Genomic DNA, 19,506 nt, shown 5'->3' with positions numbered 1-19,506 from the left:
ACCCCTCGCCCGGCAGAACCAGGGCAGCCGCCGCTCCTGCAAGGCGCACTGCGCGCCCGCGTGTCGCTGTGCGGAGCGCTCGGGGCAGCAGGCAGCGCCCTGGGGAGGCCTCGGGGGCACAGGCGGCTCGTCTCCCTGCAGGCCGGGCGCTGTCGGAGCTCGTGTTTGCGGGACTCGCGGACCGCGGCCTGGGCCTCGCAGCCGCTGCACACACGCCCCCGAGCGCGGCCGGGGACCGGCTCCTCGCGCACCAGCCCCGACGACCGACGAGCGTCCGGGCCCAGAGCGGGTCCACTGAGTCCCAGGCCGCGGGCGCCTTTTGTCCGGCCCACGTGGCCCGCCCGCGCCCCGGCCCGCCCGCCCGCGCATGCTCCCTCGCGCGCGGCGCGCAGAGCCCCGCCCCCGGCCGCCCAGTGCGCAGGGCCGCGGCCCCCTCCTCACGCCCCCTCCCCACCAGGCGCCCGTCGCGGTGCGTTTGCGTCATCGCGCCACGCCACCACCGGAGCCCGGGCGAAGATGGCGGCTGCCGTTCTTAGCGGCCCCTCGGCGGGCTCCGCGGCCGGGGTGCCCGGCGGGACAGGGGGTCTGTCGGCAGTGGGCTCGGGCCCGCGTCTCCGCCTGCTGCTGCTGGAGAGCGTGTCCGGGCTGCTGCAGCCGCGCGCGGGGGGCGCCGTGGCGCCCGTGCATCCCCCGGTGCGCTCGGCCCCGCACTTGCCCGGGCTCATGTGCCTCCTGCGGCTGCATGGGACGGTGGGCGGGGCCCAGGTGAGTGCGGCCCGCGTGCCCGCGGCCCTGCCCCGGAGCTGGCGCCGCTGCGGGGCCGCGGGGGGCGGGGGGAGCTGGGAGGGCGGGCTGGAAGGGCTGGGGGCTCCTGTCCGAGCCCGTGTCGGTCTGGGCGACGTTCAGGCCGTCGGCGGAAACTCCGGGGCGGGAGGAAGGGCCTCGCTGCTCCGCCGCTGGGCTGTTGGTAGTCCCTCGGGACTGTGGGTTCGAGTCCAGGCCCCGCCACTCGCTAGCTGCACCGTCTTCCCTCTCCCCTTCGCCGGTCTGGTTGTGGGATTGTTCCGACCGAGTGAACGGACGTGGACAAGGAATGTTGACCGAGGCCTTCCCGAGCCGGAGCCTCGGGCGCTCCACTCGCAGATGCGGTGGCGCTGAACACGGTGTCTGGAAACAGCGAGAGTCGCTTGGCCAGGACCCCTCACCTGACCCGGAGGACTGCGGAGGTTTTCCTGAGGCGCTGGAGCTTAAGCCGAGATCCTCCCCCGTCCCCGGAAGAGCAGGGGGTTGGCTAGGGAAAGGAAATGGAAGAAGTCCACATGGGAAGGTCCTGTGGGAGGAGGGGCATCGCGCGTGGGGCTCGGAGGCGGTGGGGACGAGCGTGGGCACAGTGAGGCTGGTGCGGTGGGGGGGCAGTGCACAGATCATGCAGAGCCTTGTGGACTGGCTTAGAACTAGGGGTCCTTAGGCCCGCAAACTAGAAACCCAGATGTCCACCAAAACACGTTCCTGCTCCCATGCCCTTCTCATGTTCAGTCCGGTTGATTTTATTACCCAGGTAGCTTTCAGATCTGTCCACTCCTTTCCGTATCCTTCCCAGCGTGTTCCAGTGTTAGCTTGAACCCCGCTCTCTCGCCCAGGTGAAGGCTCTGTGTGTAGGAAGGCATAGTGTGTCCAACATGGGGTCTTAAGAGTGGGTGCTGTCACCTGCCCTCCGTCCTCGCCTAGGCCCTCCCCAAATTCTACCCACCCCTCAAGATCCATATACATGAGGTCTTCTTTGTCCTGTCTTTGTTCCTGGGACCTCGCCAGTGCTCTGCTTCCTTCCAGCAGGAGGGTTGTCGCAACCTTGGGTGGTTCTCCGATCTGAGTCCCAGATTTATCAGGGACGGTCTCATCGCTGACACTGACGTTACTCCCCACCACTGAAGGTGACAGGACCGTACCTCTGCTATCTCAGCCCACTTTGGGAAGTGGGAGCTGATGACGCGTTTTCTCGTCTCAATCTCCCATCTTCTAATTCATGTGCGTTTCTGAAACAGTGTCTCTTCTGCCTATACACGTGTAGTTTCTTTCATCGTCCCAAGTTTTCCCTCCTCCCTCAAGACAAGTCCGTGAACCCAACGCCTTATTTTCCCCGAGTGTCTAAAGCCTGGCAGAATTCCGAGCAAAGCTAAAGGTGATGTGGGAATCCAGACTCTCCCTTTAATGTTGTCCGTGCCACATTCTGGGGCATAGTCTGCCTTTTTTCTTGCTAACGTCTCTCGTGTTGGATCCTGGGTTCGCGGGGCTCACAGTGCCGCCTGGAGGGTTTGCTTTGCCTCCACATGTTTTCATTCAAACAATACCGAGGTGCTGTTATGCAGTAGCTATTGTTCTCGGCTCTGGGTAGACACGCAGGCGTGGTCTTTTCCCTTGGAGAATTTCTAGTCTAATAGAGATGAGAAATGAAAGTAAGGAAATAGTCTTGGAGCTTATTGGAAAGACAGATAGAACCATCGATTGGGCCATCTGTTTTGGCTGAATCACCAACTTGCTTTCCGATAGGTGTTGGGAACTCAGTAGTTGCACAGTGAAACTGTGCTCGGTTTCTGATGTGGATTATAGCAAGACTTGTGTCCTTGCCTTGGTCTTGTGGCATTTCACCCGTTTCTCTCATGGCAGCTGGAGCGAGCTTGCTCCAGGAAAACCCTGATGCCCTTTGCTGGGTTTTATGATCCTCTCTAGCTGGGCTTTCTTGGCTTTGGGCCTTTGCACTGTTCTCCGCTTGGGGTCCCTCCCCGTGCTGCTGCCCTGCTCCCTGGAAAAATCTTTTCAGTTCTGTGCTTTTCACTGCCTTTGGGAAACCCTTCCAAACCACCTGTGATTAGCTTTCTTACAACATAGAGAAATGATATATTTATTCGTTTCACGAGTATATGTAACCTTCTTCCCTCACCAAACAGCTAGGCTTTGATTTGCTTTATTTTTACTTGTAATGGAAAAAGATGGAACTCGGCACCTGGGTGGCTCAGTGGGTTAAGCCTTTGCTTTCAGCTGAGGTCATGGTCTCAGGGTCCTAGGATCGAGCCCCACATGGGGCTCTCTGCTCAGTGGGGAGCCTGCTTCTCCCTCTCCCTTTGCCTGCCTCTCTGCCTGCTTGTCACCTCTCTCTCTCTGTCAAATAAATAAATAAAATCTTAAAAAAAAAAAAGAACTTACTTCAGAGTACACAAAGGTAGAGAAAATAGTATTTTGAGGGATGCCTGGGTGGCTCAGGTCATGATCCTCGGGTTCTGGGACAGAGTCCCGAATCGGACTCCCTGCTCAGTCGGGAGCCTGCTTCTCCCTCTGCTTTCCGCTCCGCCTCTTGTGCTTGCTCTCTCTGTCATATAAATAAATAAAATCTTTAAAAAAAAGTAGTATTTTGAACCATCCCACCCTATGCTGTCCCCATCACCCAAATTTAACAATGGACGTTTTACCAAATGGTTTCATGCCCACCGTCCCAACTCTTCTCCCCTCCCCAGCATTTTAAAGCAAATCCCACATCTCATTTCGCTTGTAACTGTGTGTTCTTAGAAGGATGGAACGTCTTATTCTGTTTTCATCCCCAGGGCTTTGTACCGTTCCGTGCCCTGGTCAGTGGCCAGTGATCTGCGTAAAAATATCAATAAAAGGGGCACCGACTGGCTCAGTCCGTAGAGCAGGTGACCCCTGATCTCAGGGTCATGAGTTCAAGCCCCATGCTGGGCATGGAGTCGACCTAAAAAAAAAAAAAAAGTGTATCCATAAAATGACAACATTCTTTTGCTGAAAATCGCACAGTAATCCCTACCTTGTGTGGCCTCTGCTGACCTCCTGACTTCATCTCTCACCGCTCCCTGTCCGTGTAGCCCCCGCTCCAGCCGCCCAAGCTAACCTTGTTCTGGAGTTGCTGGGACCTTTCTCACCAGCTCCTGGGTGCTTCTCTGGGAAGCTCGGGAAGCTCGTGGAGGGTGAACTTCCCACTTAAGTCTCAGCTTCTGAGCGCCTGTTTCACGGGAGTCTTTCCTGACCACCGCGCCCCAGTCTGCCCTGTCGCAGACATTCTCTGACTCATTGTCCTGTTCGGTTTTCTTCCCAGCATTGATCACCACTGGAAGGAAATAAGCCTATGTCTTACCTGTCACATTCTTTGTTCTCTTCCCATCCAGGTTAAGTTCCATGTAATCCCTTTGCTGCCCCTCCCGTCATTGTACTTGCCGGGCAGTAGCTCCTCTGAGGTGAATTTAACTGTTCATTCTCTGCCTGCACCTGCGTAGCCCAGCGAGGCTTCAGGAGAGGTGTCCTTGAGGACTGTCACTTAGCACTCACGGCCGTCATCGTCTGCAGTGGACCCGAGTGTCGCCCAGCAGTCCTGCCACGTTTCCGCTTACCCAGACAGCCTCTAATTGCCTCTGTGCACCCTCCCGCTTAGATGTTCACTTGCTTCCGTCTCACTGAGAAGGTAGATGCCATCGGATGGGTGGCCCCGTGGGTTCCTGCCAGATTCACTAAGTCTGTGTCCATACGCTCTGCCTTCCCTCCCATGGAGAGGGGTGTCCCCCCACTTTACCAGCTCTCCCCCCTGTTGGAGCATTTCATCCCGTACCGCCCCAAGCGGCTTTAACACGCCCCTTCCCGGCCCCACCGTCTCCTGCCCCATTTCTCTTCTTGGCAAGACTCCTTAGAGGAATTGTACTTGATGTCTCCAGTTCTCTTTTTTTTCTTTCTTTTTTAAATAACATTGAAATATTTTATTTTATTTTATTTGAAATTACTTAACGCTTATGGAAAATTTGAAAGAATAATTAAAATAATTCCTATAGACCCTTCACCTCAATGCCCTACATGTCAACGTTTTATTTTACTTGTTTACATTTAAAAGATTTATTTACGTATTTTAGAGGGCGAGGGAGGGAGCGGGACCAGCAGGCTCCCTGCTGGAGATCCTGACCTGAGCCGAAACCAGAGTCGATGCCTTAACCTGCAGTTCGCCTCCTCGCTGTCCTGTCGCGGGCGTGTGGAGCCGCTCAGCCATTGTTGTGATCGATTTCATGTATTTCTTTTTACTACTGTTCATATTATTATTTTTAAAGATTTTATTTATTTATTTGACAGAGATCACAAGTAGGCAGAGAGGCAGGCAGAGAGAGAGAGAGGAGGAGGAAGCAGGCTCCCTACCAAGCAGAGATCGCGCTGTGGGGCTCCATCCAAGGACCCTGAGATCATGACCCGAGCTGAAGGCAGAGGCTTAACCCACTGAACCACCCAGGCGCCCCTACTACTATTATTTTTAAAGATTTAATTTTTTTTTAAAAGATTTTATTTATTTGAGGGAGAATGAGTGAGAGAGAGCATGAGAGAGAAGGTCAGAGGGAGAAGCAGACTCCCCAAGAGCTGGGAGCCCGATGTGGGACTCGATCCCGGAAGTCCAGGATCACGACCTGAGCTGAAGGTAGTTCCTCAACCAACTGAGCCACCCAGGCGCCCAAAGATTTAATTTTTAAAGTAATTTCTACACCCCACGCGGGGTTGGGTCTTGTGGCCCCGAGCTCAGGAGTCGCGTGCTCCCTTGCCCATGGCGGCCGCGCGCCCGCCGTGATGGGTGTAGAACAGGTCATCCCTCCGGAAGGAGGCCCTGGGCCCCCGTGGTCCCTGCCGGCTTCCCTGCAGCCATGCTCTACTCTTTGTCTCTACCGGCTCACAGAAACAAATTCTATACGTGGTGTTTTAGGTCTGGCTGCTTTCGTGTAGCATCACGTTTTGAGCGCTCATCCGTGTCCCAGAGCTGCTTTTTTTTTTTAACGTGGCCACTCTGCCGTCGTGTGGGTCTGTGGTCCATTGGCTGGTGCGTGGGCCCTGGGGTGGTTCTACTCTTGGGCTGTCAGGAAGGACGCTGGGAAGCGTCACATGCGAGTCTCGGCAGAACTGGGTTCTCAGTTCTCGTGGGGGTGTCCCTGGGGCCGGAAGTGCTAGGTCGTGTGACCTTCGGAGATCCTGCCAGAATGTTCCAAAGTGGCTGCACCGTCTTACGTTCCTGTCCGCAGAGCATGCGGGTAGGGGTGCGTCTCACTTTCCCTTTGCTCGAAGGGTGCCCACAGAGAGGGCATCTGTGCCTGCTGCGCGGGAGGCCGGACCTCCCTCCCCCACGCCTGGCGCTCGGCTCCTTCCCGAGTCTGCTTTAGGCTGCCCCATGGCCCTCGGCACCATCCCACTCCCTGTCTGGTGTTGGGTCGCTTGTGTATTTTCTGCCCCGTGTACCTAGCGCACACGCTCCCCAGCACCTAGAGCAACGTCCCACGTGAAGAGGTTGACCTTGGATACGTATTGACTGAAGAAGCGAGTCAACATTTCCGTCGTGAGAACGGGGACTTTGTTGTTTTTGTCCGGCTCTGGATCCCTTCACCTGTCACCATGTGTCCCGTGTGTGTTGGGAGAATGAGTGATGGGCACAGTTAGGGGGGCCCAGGGGCCACGCGAGGAGCTCGGCCTTCCGCGGGGCGGCGGTACTCTTGGGAGGCCTGGGAGGGAACCTGTGTCAGGGCCCCCGGAATGTGCAGGAAGGAGGCTCCGGCCGACTGGGTCGGCGTTGGCATCGGCTTACGGCTCTGAGGGGGCCGGGAACAGGATGAGGAGGGTTTGGGCGTGAAGGCCGAGGGTAACAGATGGGGTCAGCGTCCTTCCAGCAAGTGCGTGTGGCGTCTGCTCTGCGCTGGGCGCTGCCCAGGGACACTGAGCTGGGATGTGGGTCTCGGAGGTCTGGTCGCGGGGCTGAGTTGGGCTGCCCTCTTCGTGGCACTAACCTGCTGGGTGGGAGGCGGGGGAATGGGTCAGGCAGGAAGGGCCTGGAGGAAGGCCCCCGAGGCATAGGCTGCTGAGTGTCAGCTGCTGGAAAGGGGGCCTCGGGGCTCAGAGGAGGCTTCCTAGGTGCGGGCAGGGAAGGGCCCAAGAAGCGCCCCCGTTGCCATCAGCATCCTGTTCCTGACCCGCTTCCCTGTTTGCTCCCCCAGAACCTGTCCGCCGTTGGGGCGCTCGTGGGTCTCAGTAACGCACGGCTCGGTTCCATCAAAACACGGTGAGTCTTTAAGCCTCAATTTTTCCGGGGGTGTTTCCTCAAGAAGCAGGCTGTCCATCTGTCCATCCATCCATGGTCAGCACCCTGTGGACTCGAGACTTCTCGTCGAGAGGGTGGAGGGTTTCCTTCTTCCCGTGGGCTCCCATGGGGTGAGCCCCGCCTGTCCCGGGTCTGGTTCGACCTACCTGGGACCAACTTCGTTCCCAGCTTCCTCGCTGCTCGCATCTCACCAGAGCCCTCCAGGCATTTCGGGAGTCGGAAAGCACTGAGGGTCTGGAAGGGGTGTCTGCTCTGGCCCTCCGGTGCACCAGCGCGGTGACCGGTGTTCTTGGGGGCGTGGCTGCTGCTGCGGGCTGTCACTGGCTGCTTCCCTGGCAGGTTTGAGGGCCTGTGTCTGCTGTCCCTGCTGGTGGGAGAGAGCCCCACGGAGATGTTCCAACAGCACTGCGTGTCCTGGCTCCGGAGCATTCAGCAGGTGCTGCAGGTAAGGTTCAGGCCCCTGCCGGCCAGGGCGTGGAGTCCCGAGGACGCATAGTCCTGAGGTGGCGAAGTCCCAAGGATAGGGGCAGGAGAGGCAGTGTCCTGACCGCAGGGAGCGTGAGCTTCAGGTGCAAACACGGCAGTAAACTTGCTGATATTTTTATCCAGGGGGTGTTTTAATTCACTTGACCTTCACATACTGGAACCACTGACCGATTTCACTTCCTTGCTAGCTTTTCTAACAAGCAACATCACGAAAGTTCCTTTTTCTGGGTATTTTATTTTTATGTATTGTTTGCTTGGGTGTTTTTTTGTTTTGTTTTGTTTTTTGTCTTTTTTTGCTGCTCCCTTTTTCTGTTTCAGCATTTTCGGTTTTTTCTAACCTGCTTTGATGGTCTCCCCGCTTTGTTCTTCCGCAGGCACATTCTAAGCGCGGGGGGCTGGGTGCTAAGCTCTGGGGGCACCGTGGTCGGGTGACCCTGGGCCCCGCTGGCATGGTTCTCGGAGTCCAGCACAGGGCGTTGAGGGACATTCCAAGAAGTAAATGTCTGCAGATAATAAATTAAAAAAACAACAACACAGCACAGTTTTACTCAGAAAATGCAGCATGTAAACCACGCCCAGTTAGCTGGTACTCATGTTTCCAGAGCATGTGTTCGGAGCAGGTCAGTAAATCCCGCTTACCTGGCAGCCCGCGGTGGAAATCCATAAATCCACGTATCGGCGGGAGACGTGGTGCGGTTCTCTCGGCTTAATTCCCCCACGGTCAGAGCCTTGTCCTCTGCACTGCCCTCGTGGCTCGTCGTCCTTCGTTTGTGTGACTGCAAGCGTGCGTGACGGCGTTCGGATTGCAGCCAGTTTTGATCGGTCTCTGAATTTTTAAACTCCTGAGAATTTCAGGACAACTTCAGAGGGTTGTACTGAGTAGGTGCTGAAGTCCTCAGTATGACAGAATTCTGTCTGTCCAGAAATTCTCTAAATATGCTGCTGACCGTGTGATCAAAGGCAGTTTTCTATGTCTGGCCAAACCTCCTTTTTTTTTTTTTTTTAAAGATTTTATTTATTTATTTGACAGAGATCACAAGTAGGCAGAGAGGCAGGCAGAGAGAGAGGAGGAAGCAGGCTCCCCGCCGAGCAGAGAGCCCAATGCGGGGCTCGATCCTAGGACCCTGGGATCATCACCTGGGCCGAAGGCAGAGGCTTTAACCTGCTGAGCCACCCCGGTTCCCCTCTGGCCAAACCTTCTTTAGGAAAATTTTCATTGGTCAAGTGCGGCTGACATGTGGGGTTGTGTTCGTTTCGGCGTGCCTACCATGACTCCAGGGTTCCTGTGCTCTGCTCCGGGGTGCAGATAGGAAGCGTTCTGGCTTTGCAAACCACATATGCCTTCTGTTGCATTTTCTTTCTTTTTTTCCTGTTCCAACCGTTTAAAAATGTAAAACTCCGTTCTAGCTCGTGGGCCATGCAAAAACAGGCCGCACAGACCACACAGTTGCTTTTCGAGCAGGAGAGGCTTTTCTAGAATAATCGCACAGCGGGGCGCCCAGCCAGCCCGTCAGGAGAGCGTGTGACTCCACCGCAGGGCATGCTGTCTGGCCCGGCGGGGCGTGGAGCAGCTTACAGACAGAAGGGAAGGTGTTCTGGGTGTGGCGCGGCACCCCGCTGCTGGGACGTGGGGTGAGGAGCACGGTCTCCGCGAACACGGGCTGCTGTGGACCGGTGGTTCATGGAGGACTTCTCCGAGCCGATGGGGCTAAGAACGTGTTGTTAAGTGTGCAAAAGCCCCGAGAGGACAGGAGTTTGGCCCAGTTGGAGGATTAGCAAGCTGGTGTGGCGTAGCGGGGTTGATGAGATGCCACTGGGGATGGGGGGTTAGGGACGGATGTGGTGACCGAACACGTGGGGTCCTGGGCATGTTAGGGAGCTCGGTGTTTGTTGTCGGAACACTGGGAATGCATGGAAGGTGGGTTTGATTTTGTTTTTTAAGATTTTATTTATTCAGAGAGAGAGAGAGATTGAGTATGAGTCAGGGGTAGAGGGAGAGGTAGACTCCCTGCTGAGCAGGGAGCCTGACATGGGGCTCGATCCCAGGGCTCAGGGATCATGACCTGAGCCAAAGGCAGACGCTTCAGCCACTGAGCCCCCCAGGCACCCCTCATGGAAGGTTTTGAGTAGGGGTGAGGAGGAGATGATGGTGATGGTGACGTGATCAGGTTCTCAGTTGGAAGTACTACCTCGGCCGCTGTTTGGAGAAAGAACTAGAAAGGAGCCAGATTGCAAGCAGAAAGACCTCGTAGAGGGGAAACCTCCTGGTAGCTTGTGCTGGAGAGGAGGCTGCGGTAAGAATGAGACGTTGAATCCAGGAGAGGCTTAGAGGCAAAGTGGACGGGTCCCAATGGTGGAACAGGTATGTGTGCGATGATCCCGGATTTCAGAGCGCCGGGACGGTCAGGCTTGGAGCGGGGGGGCAGCCTGGGGAGCCAGGCCTCAGCCACTCCCTTAGTGAGCATAGTCCTGAGCAGGTGCGAGTGGCAGCCCGCGGGCTCGGTGGGTTTGGGGGGCAGCGGAAGCTCAGGTGAGGGTGAACTCGGGTACTTCCGTGGACAGCGTGTGGAGACGCGCCCTTGAACGCGGCCAGGTAGGGGTGGGGAGCCGACAGGACAGGGTGCTGCACCACAGACGGCATGGCAGGGCTGTGGGTTGGGTGGCGTGGAGGGAAGGGGCAGGACCCATGTGTCTCTAACGCTCAGAGGTGGAGCAAGGTGAGGACGGCATGCTGGGTTTCGGATTTAGCAGCTCAGGGGTTAGGAGACGGGCAGAGCGCGGACACTGGTCGGGAGCGGGAACACGTGGGGGAGCCAGGCAGTCCCGATGCTGGGCTCCCACGGGAGGGAATTGCGCAGTGACCGCGGGCAGGTGCGTGGGGCTCGGGAAGGGTATTTACGGAGGGGGTACTTGTGTGCGGAGGACTCTGCGGGACTAGCTGGACATGCGGGACAGGCGCTGGGGGACAGTGACAGGATGGGGGAGAGGGCGGTGAGAACGAAGGGACGGTTTTAGGCGTGGCCGGGGACTCCTGCCCGTCCCAGGGCTTCCGTTGTCTGTGAAGGTGGCAGCAGCGGGAGGAGGGGTGACCAGAGGGGGCGTTAACGGGACCGAAATGCAGTGTTCGAGGCCCCTGTTCTTCCTTTCCTTTTTTTAATTTCTTTTTTATTTTCTAACTTAAATTCAGTTAGACAGCACGTAGCATATCATTAGTTTGCAGACGTAGAGTTGGGCGTTTCATCAGTGGCGTGGACCACCAGTGCTGATCACATCACGCGCCCCCTCCGTGCCCTGCACCAGCTGGCCCAGCCCCAGCTCTCCCCATGCTTACTTACTTGCTCACTGATGAGCCGTACTCGTTCCGTGGCCGCATGGCCTCGGGTCTGGCGGGAGGTCGGTGCCGACTCCGTTTCCTGTGTACATGTTGACTTTCCAGGGAAGTCCTAGATCCACACTGTTTTTTCCCTCCACGAGTCCAGGGTAGGTGCGAGCCAGGCCGAAGCCCGCTTGGCGACATGGGGTGGCTTCGCTGTGGCCGTGGCTGTCCCCGGGTGAGAACGGCCCTCCTCCATTCCTAATGGGGAGCGCAGTCGGGAGAACCACTCGCCGTCTTCCGTTAGTCAGATCTGTAAGGCCTGGCTTTGTTTCTTTCCCAGCACATTCAGGGTCCCACATGCCCGTGGTACTAAAGCCTAGACATGTGTCCTTTCTGTAGACACGCTATCTTGGGGTTCCTGGTGTCCCAGTGGGTGTTTGGGCAAGGGTGATAGTGTGGTGTTCCTCGGAAGCCCCGTGCTGGCCTGCCTCCGGGCCCACCGCCTCTTGGCGACTGCGGAGGTGAGCTCAGGAGCGTGGGGTTCGTTGCTTTTAGTCCCAGGATCCGCCCCCCACGATGGAGCTGGCCGTGGCCGTCCTGAGGGACCTGCTCCGCTATGCAGCCCAGCTGCCTACTCTCTTCCGGGACATCTCCATGAACCACCTCCCCGGCCTCCTCACCTCCCTGCTGGGCCTCAGGCCGGAGGTGAGACCCCTCCCAGCCCGCGCCCCCCGCCCGCACAGTGCTCTCCCTCCAGTGGGTGGGAGTGCAGGGGAGCAGGCGGGAGAGGGAGGAGAGGTAGGGCCGAGGACAGTGTGGCGGGGGATGGTGAGTGTGTGGGGTCCCAGGGCCTTGGGCTCTGTGCCTTGGCCTGACATTCTGTTCTGCCTGCAGTGTGAGCTCTCAGCGCTGGAGGGCATGAAGGCCTGCATGACCTACTTTCCTCGGGCCTGTGGGTCTCTCAAAGTAAGTATTCCCCGAAAGGCCTTTTCCACCTGCGTAACCCTCGCTCGCTGTCTTAGCTCAGACCCCGCAGCGGAGGATTCGGAGCACCTGTCTGCCGAGCCACGGTCCCGTCCCCGGGGGTGGCGCTGTGCCACCTGCTGGCTCTCCAGGCTCACAGGGAAACTGACTTGCCTGTGCTCGGTGAAGATCGGAACCCGCTTCTGATGCCAAAGCCCTTAACCCAGACTCCTTCCTCTGTCTGCCCTGCCCGTTGTCCCATCCTGTCTCACTTGCTGCCCACGGCTCTTGCCGTTTCCTCCAGGAAGCCTTGCTGACTGACTGCTTTCCTGTATTAACACGTAGTCCCGACTAAACTACGTCATGACCTGTACAGGGATTTTTTGCTTGTGGTTTTTCTGTTTTTTGGTGTTTTTTTTGAAGATTTTATTTATCTGACAGAGAGGGAACATAAGCGGGAGAAGCAGGGTTCCCACGGAGCAGGGAACCTGATGTGGGGCTCGGTCCCAGGACTCTGGGATCATGACCTGAGCCAAAGGCAGACGCTTAATGACTGAGCCACCCAGGTGCCCCTTTGTTTTTTTAACCAAAGTTTTACTGAGTTCTGTAAACTCTGCGTTTCTTCTAAAATGCTCTAAGGGAGCTGCTTGTATGCTGCGGGCTGGGTCTCTGTGCCCAAGCCCGCTCTGGTCGGTGGTCAGAGGGGTGAGGTGTTCCTGTGGGGCTCCTTGGTTCAGCTCCGAGTGGGCATGTCTGTCTGCCTGCACCATCCCCCCCACCTTTGGGTTCGAACTGTCGGGGCCTCTGGGATGCCCAGTGTTCCCTGCGCTCGTGCCTCTTGGTTGTCCCTGTGAGCGTGGAGGAGAATTCAGCCTTGAGTTTCTGAGGCCAGGCCCGAAGTTCCAGGGCGCTTTGCAGAGCTAACAGCTTTTCCAGCTGTTGCTACAGGGTGGGGCAATGTGGGCGGGGCAATAAAAGCACAGTGATGTGCTTTTATTTTGCTAAGAATAAGGTGTCATGTGGAGAAGGGCCCTCTGCCCAGGGTTCTGGCTTTGTTGGCTGCCAGCGTGTCCCTGGGAAAATGCAGGGCTCCCGGGAGGTCTGTACCTGGAGGCTCTTGCCTTGGGGACTGAGGACAGGTTAGGGGCTGCGGTAGCGTTTATCCTTGGCTCTCGGCCCGGAAGCTCGCAGGGCTTCTGCCTTTCCTCATCGAGGTGACGAGTGCTTCGTGGCCTGAGACACGGGGGCCACACCCCATGGGCAAACTGCTTGCTTGCAGATCAGGTAGAGTGTCTTGCGGGAGCCCCCTCTCCTGTGCGTCTCGTGGGGCCATGCTTTGTCAGACTCCCGGACGTGGCAGTCTGGGGGCCACAGCCTGCTCTGTGCCGTGCTCTCGGGGTGGGCGGGGGGAAGTGGGAGCAGGAGTGGACCCAGAGGGCAGGGCACCCCGGGGTCAGCCACCCTCCAGGAAACGTTCTCGGGGAAATGGGGCCGTCAGGAGACTTGTGTGCGGTTGCTGTTCTTGGTCTGAAGCCTCCCGAAGCCTCTCACATTGCTCCCCCAGGGATCAGTTCTAGGCCTTGTACCCCAGGGTCAGCAAGAGCAGCACTTGGCTGGCGGACTGTGAGTCCTGAAGGGTGACGTGGGAGCCCCATGTGGTTCACGCCGCGGGGCAGGTGTGGGGGAAGCTGGGAGGCTTGGCCTCCGTCCGGAAGTCCCTCGGTGTGCCTGACGCCGTAGCCCATGGCTCCTCTGCAAGTTCAGCCTCGTGTGCGAGATGCCCCGTCCTCACGGGGTCCCTACTCCCCAGCCTGGGGTCCAGGGCCTCCGTGTGCTCCCAACCATGCGTCTCCCCCCTGGTCCTACCTGTGGGTGTCCTTCCTCTCAGCCCCATTGGCCGCCTGGCCGCCTGCCCGCCCGGCCTCCTAGCGCCCGGCCCCAGGGGTCCTGATGCCCTTTCGCTTCCCCTGGAGCCGGGGGCCCCGTTTCACGCCTTCTCTGTGTCCGCCTCAGTGTTCTTGCTCTCGTTTGGGGCACAGACTCCTTCCCAGAATGCTTCTGAGTTCCAGAAGCACACAGAACCGCAGGGGAGGCCAACTGATGAGAATGTGCGTTCCAAGTCAGACGCCGAGATCGTAGTTCTAACGGCGCCTGAAATTCTGAGTTAGTGATGCACGTGACCAGTGTTTCCAGATGCCTGCGAATTAGAACCAGAGGTGGAAAGGCGGGGTTTCCCCTGGTGGCAGGCAGAGTTGCTGCCGCTGCTGCTGGGTTCTCCGTCCACATTAATGGTTATCTTCCAGGCCAGTGAAATGGAAAATGTTTCTTCCCAGCTACGTTGGCAGGCCCCCCCGGATTCTAGCCCCAGGGAGCTTGTGGCTTTGCCGTGGCCGGCCGAGCGGGTGTTTGCCCGTGGCCAGGCTGCTCTAACCTGTGCTGACCCGCGCACCCCTGTCCGGGGCCTCTCTCCCCAGCTCTCACCTTAGCCTGGTCGAAGCCAGAGGAACAGGACTGTCATTTTGCAGAAATGGGCCTGAGGGAGCCCGGTGTCTGTGGGGCGGGACGGGGAGGCGAGCTGAGCACGAGGGCCGACTGTCAGCAGGTCTGCTCACAGGCCGGGTGCTGCGGGTCCTGTGTCCGCAGGAGAGGGAAGGCTGGTTTCCGTTCGGCTGCTGGCAGTGGACCGGGGTGCTCCTCTCTGGCCCTTGACTCACCAGCCTCCTCTCTTTCCCCTGACCCAGGGCAAACTGGCCTCGTTTTTCCTGTCCCGGGTGGATGCACTGAGCCCCCAGCTCCAGCAGGTAAAGGGAAGAGAGGGAGGCGGAGAGCCTGGGGATCTGAGCTGGAGCTTCTGTTCTCTCTTGGCTTTTCTCTCTGTTACCGCTGTCGGATCGGGTTCTCGCTTCCCTCCCGTTTCGTGCACAAGACGCACACCTCCAGCTCCTCTTCCTCGCTGTCCTTTCTGCTCCTCTCTGAGCTCTCTTGGCATGGGGGGTTGTCGGCCTCCGGGGCTGGGCTGGAGTCCCGTCTGACCGCGTTCGACCTCTCTCCTGCAGCTGGCCTGCGAGTGCTACTCCAAGCTGCCCTCTCTGGGCGCCGGCTTCTCACAGGGCCTGAAGCACACGGAGAGCTGGGAGCAGGAGCTGCGCAGCCTGCTGGCCTCCCTGCACAGCCTGCTGGGGGCCCTATACGAGGGCGCCGAGACCAGTATGGGCCGGGGACGGGTGGTGGGCCGTGGGTTTCCCCCTTCACGAGGGAGGCAGGAGGGGGCGGACGAAGGGCGTCTGGGCGCGAAGTCCTCGTGTTTCCGTGCAGCCCCCACGCAGTATGAGGGCCCTGGCGTGGAGACGCTGCTCACGCCCTTGGAGGACGGGGACGCCCACGTCCTGCTGCGGCTCCGGCAGCGCTTCTGTGGACTGGCCCGCTGCCTGGGGCTCATGCTCAGGTGCATGGGGGGCTGGGGGGCGGGGCTGTCCTCATCAGGATGGGGTGGAATGAGGGGTGCAGGGCAGTCAAGCTGGGGAGCCCGCGCTGAGGACCTGTCTGCTCTCCTCCTCTTTAGCTCAGAGTTCGGGGCTCCCGTGTCCGTCCCTGTGCAGGAAATCCTGGACGTCGTCTGCCGGGCCCTCAGCATCAGTGCCAAGAGCATCGTGAGTGGAGCCGGCGCTCTGCATGGCGGCTTCTGGCTGGGCGCGGGGCGGGGGCCATGCGGGAGACGCCCCTCCCACAGCGGCGTCCCCCGAGGCGGTCCCGGCCAGCCCCCTTTCTCCGGCCGGGTGCCACCGCTCCCGGTGCTTGTCCCGACATGTGCCCATTGGGGCACATTGGCTCCGGTTCTCAGGACGCGTCTAGCGGATGCTTCCCCGGGGTGGGGGTGAACCTGGGACTCCGCAGGGTCACGGCTGAGAGGTCCAGCCACGCTCCCTGTCGTCCTCTCCCAGGTCTGTTTGAGAGGACGGGGTCTTTCTTGGTGGGCCAGCGGAGCGTGCGGGCCCCTTTCTGTGCGCACACGTGTCTCTGTGTCCCTGTCTGTCTCCGTGTGTCCCCCCAACTCCTGCCATGTTTTCTCGCAGAGCTTGCTGGGAGACGGCCCCCTGCGGCTGCTGCTTCTGCCTTCCATCCACCTGGACGCCCTGGACCTGCTGTCTGCGCTCATCCTCGCGTGAGTGGGGGAGGACGGGGCGGTCAGTGGACGAGGACGCGCCGGGAGCGGAGTTCACTCTTCTCTCTTCACTCTCAGGTGTGGAGGCCGCCTCTTGCGTTTTGGGGCCCTGATTAGCCGCCTGCTTCCCCAGGTCCTCAATGCCTGGAACCTTGGTAGGGATACCCTCTCCCCGGGCCAGGAGAGGCCGTACAGGTGACTGAGAGGGCGGGCACATACCAGAGAGCACAGGCTGGGGGCTCCGAGGGCGTCCCCCTCATGGGCTGCTCTCCGCCCCCCCCCCCCCCCCCCCGCCGCAGCACCGTGCGGGCCAAGGTGTATGCCGTGCTGGAGCTGTGGGTTCAGGTGTGCGGGGCCTCGGCCGGGGTGCTGCAGGGGGGTGCCTCCGGAGAGGCCCTCCTCTCCCACCTGCTCAGCGACATCTCCCCGCCGGCCGACACCCTGAAGGTGAGTGAGGGCCCTGCGCCTGGCCCAGGACCCCCATCCGGCACCCTTGCTGGAGCGAGCCTGTGCGCCAGACGCCGCCTCCTGCTGCCCTCCCGCCTCCTTGTTGGCCCGGGGCGGGCGACTTAGTGTCCGTCCTCCACCAGCTGCGCAGCCCACGGGGGAGCCCGGATGGGGGGCTGCAGTCCGGGAAGCCCAGCGCTCCCAAGAAGCTGAAGCTGGACATGGGGGAGGCTGCAGCCCCGCCCAGCCACCGGAAGGGGGACAGCAATGCCAACAGTGACGTGTGTGCTGCCGCGCTGAGAGGTGGGAGAGGCCGTGCCCTGCAGCCCCGGGCGCAGTGGGGGGCCGGGGTGGTGTTGGACAGGCAGGGGGTCCTGCCTCGACGGTGCTCTGGGCCCCTCTGCTGGCCCTGCAGACTCTTGCTCGGCTCTGGTTGCGTCTCTGCTGGCCGCGGTCTCGTGCGCCCCATTACAGAGGGCAGGAGTGGGGTGGTTTGGCCGGGCTGGCCACAGCAGAGGCTCAGTGTGGGCTGTGAGCACCTGACCCACGGCCAGCCCGCTCCTGTGACCCCCCCTCTCCTTCCCCAGGCCTCAGCCGGACCGTCCTCATGTGCGGGCCCCTCATCAAGGAGGAGACTCACAGGGTCAGTGGGTACGGGGGTGCCCCCAGGGGTCGGGTGTCAGCCCTGGGAGCCAGCCCTGTGGGGGGACTGGGTGGTCTGAGCGCCGTCTCTGAGTGTGCTCTGTGTTCTTTCCAGAGACTGCACGAGCTGGTCCTCCCCCTGGTCATGGGGGTCCAGCAGGGCGAGGGCCTGGGCAGCTCCCCGTATACCAGCTCCCGCTGCCGCCGCGAGCTCTACCGCCTGCTGCTGGCCCTCCTGCTGGCCCCGGCTCCCCGCTGCCCGCCTCCCCTCTCCTGCGCACTGCAAGCCTTCTCCCTTGGCCAGCGAGAGGACAGCCTCGAGGTAGCTGCCCCTGGGTCCCCCCGCTCCCCCGCGTCTGAAGCCAGGGCCCTCCCCCTCGGTGCCTGATGCTCACCCTGCCCTTGGCCTCTTCCTCAGGTGGCGTCTTTCTGCTCGGAAGCGCTGGTGACCTGTGCTGCCCTAACCCACCCCCGGGTCCCTCCCCTGCAGTCCATGGGCCCTGCCTGCCCTACGCCTGCCCCAGTTCCCCCTCCTGAGGCCCCATCTCCATTCAGGGCGCCCCCCTTCCATCCCCCGGGCCCCATGCCCTCAGTGGGCCCCATGCCCTCGGTGTGCCCCATGCCGTCGGCGGGCGCCATGCCCTCGGCGGGCCCCATGCCGCCGGCGGGCCCCATGCCTCCGACACGCCCTGGACCTCCAGCCACAGCCAACCACTTAGGCCTCTCCGCCCCAGGCCTGGTCTCTGTACCCCCCCGGCTCCTTCCTGGCCCAGAGAACCATCGAGCAGGCTCCAACGAGGACCCCGTCCTCGCCCCTAGTGGCACTCCTCCACCCACCATACCCCCGGATGAGACTTTTGGGGGCAGAGTGCCCAGGCCGGCCTTCGTCCACTATGATAAGGAGGAGGCATCCGACGTGGAGATCTCCTTGGAAAGCGACTCTGACGACAGCGTGGTGATCGTCCCGGAGGGGCTGCCGCCCCTGCCGCCCCTGCCCCCCTCGGGCACCACACCCCCGCCTGTGGCTCCAGCCGGCCCGCCGACCGCCTCCCCTCCCGTGCCGGCCAAGGAGGAGCCCGAGGAGCTTCCCGCGGCCCCGGGGCCTCTCCCGCCCCCCCCACCCCCGCCTGTGCCGGGCCCCGTGGCGCTGCCGCCCCCCCAGCTGGTCCCTGAAGGGACTCCTGGCGGCGGAGGACCCCCCAGCCTGGAGGAAGACCTGACGGTCATTAACATCAACAGCAGCGACGAGGAGGAGGAGGAGGAGGAAGAGGAAGAAGAGGAGGAGGAGGAGGAGGAGGAGGAAGATTTTGAGGAAGAAGAGGAGGACGAGGAGGAGTATTTTGAGGAGGAAGAAGAGGAAGAAGAGTTCGAGGAGGAGTTTGAGGAGGAGGAAGGAGAGCTGGAGGAGGAGGACGAGGAGGAGGACGAGGAGGAGGAGGAGGAGCTGGAGGAGCTGGAGGAGGTGGAGTTCGGCCCGGCAGGGGGGACGGCCGAGGAGAGCGGCCCCCCGCCGCCCAGCCCGCCCCCCGCGCTGCCCCCCGCCCAGTCCCCGAAGGCGCAGCCTGAGCCCGAAGGGGCGCCCGGGCTGCTGCTGGAGGTGGAGGAGCCGGGGGCCGAGGAGGGGCCGGGGGCCGAGGCTGCCCCCACGCTGGTCCCTGAGGTGCTCCCCTCCCAGGGGGAGGGTCCGCGGGACGCGGAGAGCCCCCCAGCTGGGCCACCTCCCCAGGAGCTCGTGGAAGAGGAGCCCTCGGCTCCCCCAACCCTGCTGGAGGAGGGGACTGAGAGCGGGGGTGACGAGGTGCCGGCCCCCCCAGAGATACCTGCCGCGGCAGACGTGGAGGCGGAGGCCGAGGCAGAGACAGCCGCCCTCCCGCAGAAGGTAGGTGGGCAGGGGAGGGGGCTCGGCTCTGGGTCTGTCCTGCGTGCTTGTGTGTGTGTGTGTGACTGTTTCCAATCTCACGTCTTTGTGCCGAAAAGGAGCAGGATGACACGGCTGCCATGCTGGCTGACTTCATCGATTGTCCCCCTGATGACGAGAAGCCGCCACCGGCCCCGGAGCCTGATTCCTAGTCCTTTCCTGCCCCCTTCCTGGTTTCCAATAAAGTTCTGTCCTGGGAGATCACCTGCCGCCCGCCTTTTGCACCTCTGCGTTCCCGGCCAGAAGCCCTGCCGCCTGCGGGCTTCCCCAGGTACCCGTAGTGCGCCCCGTGCGTCTGCGTGGTGGCCCCGCCTCATCCCACTGTCTGCCCTCGGCGCTGCTGGCAGTTGAGACCATGAGTAAGGAACGGGGTTGCTTGTCAGGGTCTAGGGTGGGCGTGTGGGAGGTCAGAGCACCGTGTGTTCCAGAGAGTGAGAGTGTGTAAATATGCGTGC

General features: G+C 60.7%; 1 protein-coding gene across 1 annotated transcript; it reads left to right on the top strand.

The window, feature by feature from the left end:
* The first annotated feature begins 472 nt into the window (after nucleotides 1–472).
* PELP1 (proline, glutamate and leucine rich protein 1) lies at nucleotides 473–19,255 on the top strand. The gene is made up of 17 exons (XM_045985976.1): nucleotides 473–765; nucleotides 7,014–7,078; nucleotides 7,457–7,562; nucleotides 11,475–11,624; nucleotides 11,814–11,885; nucleotides 14,624–14,683; nucleotides 14,939–15,089; nucleotides 15,198–15,327; nucleotides 15,445–15,532; nucleotides 15,956–16,044; nucleotides 16,123–16,239; nucleotides 16,344–16,491; nucleotides 16,635–16,794; nucleotides 17,079–17,134; nucleotides 17,249–17,455; nucleotides 17,552–19,012; nucleotides 19,111–19,255. The coding sequence occupies exons 1-17, from the start codon at nucleotides 517–519 to the stop codon at nucleotides 19,201–19,203; spliced, it is 3,402 nt and encodes a 1,133-aa protein (XP_045841932.1). The 5' UTR covers nucleotides 473–516; the 3' UTR covers nucleotides 19,204–19,255.
* Nucleotides 19,256–19,506: the final 251 nt, after the last annotated feature.

This window comes from Meles meles, chromosome 18, assembly GCF_922984935.1.
Source record: "Meles meles chromosome 18, mMelMel3.1 paternal haplotype, whole genome shotgun sequence".
Taxonomy (NCBI): Eukaryota; Metazoa; Chordata; class Mammalia; order Carnivora; family Mustelidae; genus Meles; species Meles meles.
The sequence above is the reverse complement of the archived record's forward strand: the minus strand, read 5'-3'. Positions and strand labels throughout refer to the sequence as shown.

Coding starts and splice junctions, on each gene's coding strand:
- PELP1 (XM_045985976.1), top strand. CDS start 517: ATGGCGGCTGCCGTTCTTAGCGGCCCCTCGGCGGGCTCCGCGGCCGGG. Junction 11,886..14,623: donor GGGCCTGTGGGTCTCTCAAA/GTAAGTATTCCC, acceptor CCCCTGACCCAG/GGCAAACTGGCCTCGTTTTT. Junction 15,090..15,197: donor ATACGAGGGCGCCGAGACCA/GTATGGGCCGGG, acceptor GTTTCCGTGCAG/CCCCCACGCAGTATGAGGGC.